The 5,831-nt window shown below is 35.2% G+C and overlaps 1 protein-coding gene across 1 annotated transcript; it reads left to right on the top strand.

Moving 5' to 3' along the window:
- The first annotated feature begins 2,400 nt into the window (after nt 1–2,400).
- Nucleotides 2,401–5,399, top strand: LOC139841816 (caffeoylshikimate esterase-like). Its single transcript, XM_071832013.1, has 2 exons — nt 2,401–2,997; nt 4,599–5,399. The coding sequence occupies exons 1-2, from the start codon at nt 2,455–2,457 to the stop codon at nt 5,046–5,048; spliced, it is 993 nt and encodes a 330-aa protein (XP_071688114.1). The 5' UTR covers nt 2,401–2,454; the 3' UTR covers nt 5,049–5,399.
- Nucleotides 5,400–5,831: the final 432 nt, after the last annotated feature.

The raw sequence follows: 5,831 nt of genomic DNA, 5'->3' as shown, positions 1-5,831 counted from the left end.
TTCGCCTTAGTAGAAGTTGACGATCCTGTGCCTATTCATCAATTTGTGACTGCCAATTTGTCAAAAACAGAATCATGCCGAGTTTGGGTTCAAGAATTGAATGAGAATGTCACAATTGAAGCGGTAGCCGATGATGTGATCGAAGAATACAACTCCCTTATTAGAACAAATCAAGTTCCTGTTTCTCCTTCTATTGAAAAGGATCAATTCAATGATCCCATTCATGATGTCTCCGATTCTTCTCCGGTGATTTGTTCCTGTCCAGCGGTCATTAACCCCTTTGTGGCTGAATGTGACATGGAGGGTCCCACTTGTGAACAGGATAACGTTAACGTTGGGGTAAGTACTCCTATATGCAATAGTTTTGAAGTTGTTGGGAATAAGGAGTCTAGTTGCACGCCTGTTTCCTCTACTTTGGTCAATTCTAATAAAGTTGATTTGCACCATACGCTAGAAAGGGCTCAAAAGGCCTTATCACAACAAAAGTTCAAAAGCAAAACAAAAAGTATCTCAATAAGGTCATTCCCCAATCTGGACAAATGCAACCATAGTACAGATGTGTCCAAACCACAGAACATTATTTCTTCTTCTCAAAATACTCCTTTTGATCTCAATACAAGCGAATTTCCCCCTCTCTCTCCAAAATCAAAACCTACATCTTCAACTTTTCTTGGTTCTTCTACTGCTAAAATAAACCCTACTGTTCCAAATACACCAAGCTCTCTTTGTAAGGACAAAGGTTGTGGTTCTTATTGTGAAGCCATAAAGAAAAGGGGTGATGTGATTAAATTTAACAAAAACAAGGAGTCAAATCATAAAGGTACACAGTCCAAGTCTGTTATCAACAAGCAGAAGGATCATCTCATCTCAGCAGAAAGATCTTCGATTTTTGACACTGTAAGTGAAATCAAATTTGATTCTGTTCATAATCGTATTTCTGAAGAACAGATTATTGTTAATTCGGTTAATGAATCTTGTTCAAAGAAATTATCTGACAAAGAGGAGATGTGTAATTTCGATATTTTAATGGACAAAACGGCGGCCGAGGAGTTGCCATCCAAACCGTCTAAATTAAGAGGGTAGCCTCATGGAACACCCGCGGCCTTGGTAATATTGAAAAAGGCCGTATGGCGGGTTCTATGGTTTTTCACTTTCAAGTTCAATTTCTTGCAATACAAGAAACGATGGTCAAAAAAGTCAAACAACCTATTTTAAATTCAATTTGGAAAAATTTCGTTTTTGAAGAGGTTCAAGTAAGTTCAAACGGAAGATCCGGAGGACTTCTCTCAATATGTTTTGTGCAATTTCAATCTTATCAATGGTGAGGACCTTGTTGTTTGGTCCCCTGATGTTAATGGTCAATACTCTGTATCCGAAGCAATGAGATTGTTAGCGGTTTCTTCTAATTCTCATGTTACAAAATGGAGACAGTTAATATGGAATAATAGGGTCCCTTCAAAAATTGCAATTTTCCATTGGCTTGCTTGTAAACGAAGCATTCCGGTAAGAGATGTTCTTATTCGGAGACACATTCTTCCTTCTAATCAGTCGGCACTTTGTGTTTGGTGTGAAGAGGCTACCGAATCAATTGAACATCTTTTAATTCATTGTCTGTGGTCTTTTAAAATTTGGACCGCCCTTTTTAAATGGTGGAGTATTAGGTGGGTTATTCCGGGTTCGATCTTGCGGTTCTCGGCCGATTGGTACTACGGGATGGGCATTGGTGATAGAAAGTTTTGGAGGCTCATCGGGCCGGCTACTATTTGGGCAATTTGGTTAGCAAGAAATGATTTCATCTTTAATGGCAATTACACTTGTTGGTCTTCTATTGTTCGTCAAATTAAAATCAAAGTCTTCAATTGGGCGACCACTTTCAAACTTTGTTATAGTCATCAATCTTATGTATGAGATTCAAATCCCGGATTTTTGTGTCGTTCGATTTAAATTCATTTGTAATAGGGTTCTGTTAGTTTATCGAACGATTCTTCTTTTGTAATTGTTGTGGTTTATTCATCGTTTTGATGAAATACCACCTTGTTAATGAATTTCTTCCTTTCGTCGAAAAAAAAAATGTAATGGTGAGGATGATATGTCATAAATAGTAATAAAACTTGATGAGTTAATGATAAAAAAAAAAAAAATAATGAAATGACGAGGATATAGCATAGTTTTAGTTTTAAGACATGTCTTATGAGTAAAAATGGATTAACAACAGTGAAAATCAGACCGAAAGAAAAAAGATAGTTGGGTTAGGTGAGTAGCAAATTTCATTGTGCGGACCCCACAATACACTTTCTCAACTCATACCACTCGGTTGGTGCCAACACATTCAATTGAATATACACAACTCTCTCTGTTTACTCTTTATAAAACTAAACATAAACACCTCCACTAATAAAAGAAGACAATAAACTAAAGTTCAACCAACTACAACCACCACCATCATAAACCATCATGGCAACACTAAACCACCCTCCATTACCACCACCGCCAACTTATTATTGGGGCGAAACACCCGAATCCGAATTCTACAAATCACAAAACGTACGTAACACAAAGTCATATTTCACTACACCTTATAATGAAACAAAAATATTCACACAATCATGGTTACCATTAAACCAACCAATTAAAGCCATAGTTTGCATGACACATGGATATAGAAATGACACTAGTTGGTGTTTTCAAAAGATCGCGATCGCATATGCGAATTGGGGTTACGCGGTTTTTGCGGCTGATTTAATCGGTCATGGTCGTTCAGATGGACTACGAGCGTACATTGGTGATATGGATAAAGCTGCTGCAATACAATTATCATTCTTTTTGAGTGTTAGAAATAGTGAAGTGTATTGTAAGTTACCTGCTTTTTTGTTTGGGGAGTCTATGGGTGGTATGATCACCATGTTGGTTTATTTGCAATCTGAACCGGATACTTGGACCGGCTTGATCTTCTCCGCCGCCTTATTTGTTACACCCAAATTGTTGACCCCGTCTAAGGTACGTAATGAGTAGTACTTTACCAAGTTTACCAGCGCCATTTTTCAATAAATTTTATTTATTGCAAATAACTTGCACATATACGGAGTAATTTTTTTTTTTTTTGTTAAGGTTTTATTTATGTCATAATTAAGTATAATACGTGCCCAATTGTTAGTTTGTAGATCACGATAAACCATTGGTAGGTTCAGCATTTAATTAATTTTAATCGGTAATTTGTAGTTCCGTAAAGAATGGATCTCGTTGGAGAAAATATTATAAAAAAATGAAATTTCGTTTTTTAAACGCATATCTACGTCATTATATTTGATACATAAACTTAACAGTATAACGCATTTATTAAAATTCAAAAATATATGATGATATATGTATATATTGTAGGATCGATTAATCCCTTACACAAGCTCTGATGTGTAAACGGATTATACGATCTAATCTTCAATATGGAGTGCAGAAAAACTCTATATTGGGTTTTACTATTAAAAGAATCAATTAACCTTTGATTTTAAGATGTTAAACGACTGTAGGATGATTAAGATCAACTCAAACGAATGCTAGACGATCAGGGATTCGGGTTAGACTCTTAGAAATGATTAGGATACGTAACCCTAACAATAAACCCGAATTGGCCTCTATATACTTACTGCATGTGCAACCGTGCGGTTGCCTAGTGTACCCGTACGGATGAATACCTGCATCCGTGCGGTTGCATTCCTGCAGTGAAAGTTAAACGTTAAAGCATATTAACTTGGTCGTAACGAACTTGGAAACTTATAATGCACCAACATATATAGTAATAAAAACTTGCCTTTATTACAAGAAAAAGTTTCTTTCGGTACTTTTAAAGACATGTCAACTCAAAAAAAAAATTTTAGAGATGACATGTGGTCCCATATATGTTATACGGAAAGCCTCGTCGAAATTTTTTTGAGACAACATCTTTCACACTTCCCGCCGATGCGTGGAATCCACCTAAGTTTTCTGGTCAAAGACTAACGATGGTTTGCAGGCGACTTAATAAAATTCTTTTTATTAATTCTATTATTAATCGAGTCAACATCAAGTGTCGATTTATTGGCGACTTAACTGTCGCTTAGAGTCTAAATTGAATGTCAGACAGGTTTAAAACCCATAAAAATTCGTGACTACCATTTTCATGACGTCTCACACTTTTTATTTTATTCTATTTTATTTTTTTAACCTACTTATTGGTCGGAGATCCATTCGGAAGCAATCTCTCTATCCATAAAATATTGAGATGAAGGACTTTCTCTCATCTTAAGATGTTTCATTCCGGGTAGAGAAATGACTTGACTTTATTTTAGGATAAGGGAATTATTGTCTACATCTTATCTCCCGTACCCCATTTATGTAAAATTGAGTTTTGTTGTTGTTGTTGTTGTTGGTGATTGTAGCATACTTAGCATCGGATATAAGATGATTTTATTCGTATGAAATTATACATGATTTGAATTGCAATATATAATAATATCATCTAGTTCAAAAGTCAAAGCATGATCATCATTGGAGAACATTTAAACACAAGTTATTAGTTACCTTCATTATTATTTTCAATCTAATCTTGTTTTTATTGATTGAAGCTGCATATCACCCTCTACGGATTGTTATTCGGGCTAGCTGATACATGGGCATCAATGCCCGATAACAATGTCCCAGTGAACGCAATTAGAGATCCCGAAAAACTAAAGATAATAGCAGTGAATCCACAACGGTATAAAGGAAGACATCGAATAGGTACAATGAGAGAGGTGGCAAGAGTAACAAATTACTTACAAAACAACTTCCACAAGGTTACAACTCCCTTTTTAGCTGTTCATGGAACCGCGGATGGGGTCACGTGCCCCACTGGGTCCCAAATGTTGTATGATAAAGCATCGAGTGAAGATAAGACTTTGAAGTTGTACGAGGGTATGTACCATTCGTTGATACAAGGTGAACCCGATGAGGCTTCCAATCTTGTGTTGGCTGATATGAGAGCGTGGATTGATGAGAGGACCGAAAAATATGGGTCTAAAAGTAACGGTAACTAATCAAATGATAAAAGATTTATAATCTACATATATTAACATCAACTGTAATACCTAATTTTACGGGTTGTGGCATGTTGTGAAAAGTGTTTTGACAAATGGGGTATGTTAATCTTCTTGTTTCGCGTTATTATGATGTTAAAAAGTACATTTTATATGAAAAGTATTTGAAAGTAGGCTATTGTAATTGCATTTTCGGGTCATTCGATCTATTAAACAGTTATGAAATAATGATTAGTGTATGTATTGCTAGATAATTTGTATGTACTGAAGCAACTTTCTTAGGTTAGGGAAGGGGTGCCCATCCGAGTACTTGCACTTGATAATTCATTTTCTTCGTAACTAATACGGAGTACTTAGTTACTGGTATTTTTTCTTATGATTATCTTATTATTATTATTCTTATTCTTATATACTACTCCGTATACTATTAGTGGAAAGGGGTTGAACAGAAATTGATGATGTGATCATCAAATCATCATTCACTATAGTGTTTTCTTATGGTTTCCTTTTTATGAGTATAATAATAATAATTTAAATTTTGGATGATTCACATTGTTAGTGTAAACTTATTAGATATACTAAAGAATAGGAAGTATATACTTAATTTATTTTTTAGTATTAATGAATATTTGATGAACGAATTCGGTATTCTAGTCGATGCGAATATAAGAAGATGCGCAAATAGTTAATTTTATAAAGAACAAGGTATTCAGCAAGCAAAAAGTTGCGCTATCATTGTCAACCAATGTTATTTTCGTAGTACCATAAAAGGCTCAACAATCA

The sequence above is a fragment of the Rutidosis leptorrhynchoides genome, chromosome 4 (genome assembly GCF_046630445.1).
Source record: "Rutidosis leptorrhynchoides isolate AG116_Rl617_1_P2 chromosome 4, CSIRO_AGI_Rlap_v1, whole genome shotgun sequence".
Classification (NCBI taxonomy): domain Eukaryota; kingdom Viridiplantae; phylum Streptophyta; class Magnoliopsida; order Asterales; family Asteraceae; genus Rutidosis; species Rutidosis leptorrhynchoides.
Note: the sequence above shows the minus strand (reverse complement) of the source record. Positions and strands in the feature narration are given on the sequence as shown.

Coding starts and splice junctions, on each gene's coding strand:
- LOC139841816 (XM_071832013.1), top strand. CDS start 2,455: ATGGCAACACTAAACCACCCTCCATTACCACCACCGCCAACTTATTAT. Junction 2,998..4,598: donor AATTGTTGACCCCGTCTAAG/GTACGTAATGAG, acceptor TATTGATTGAAG/CTGCATATCACCCTCTACGG.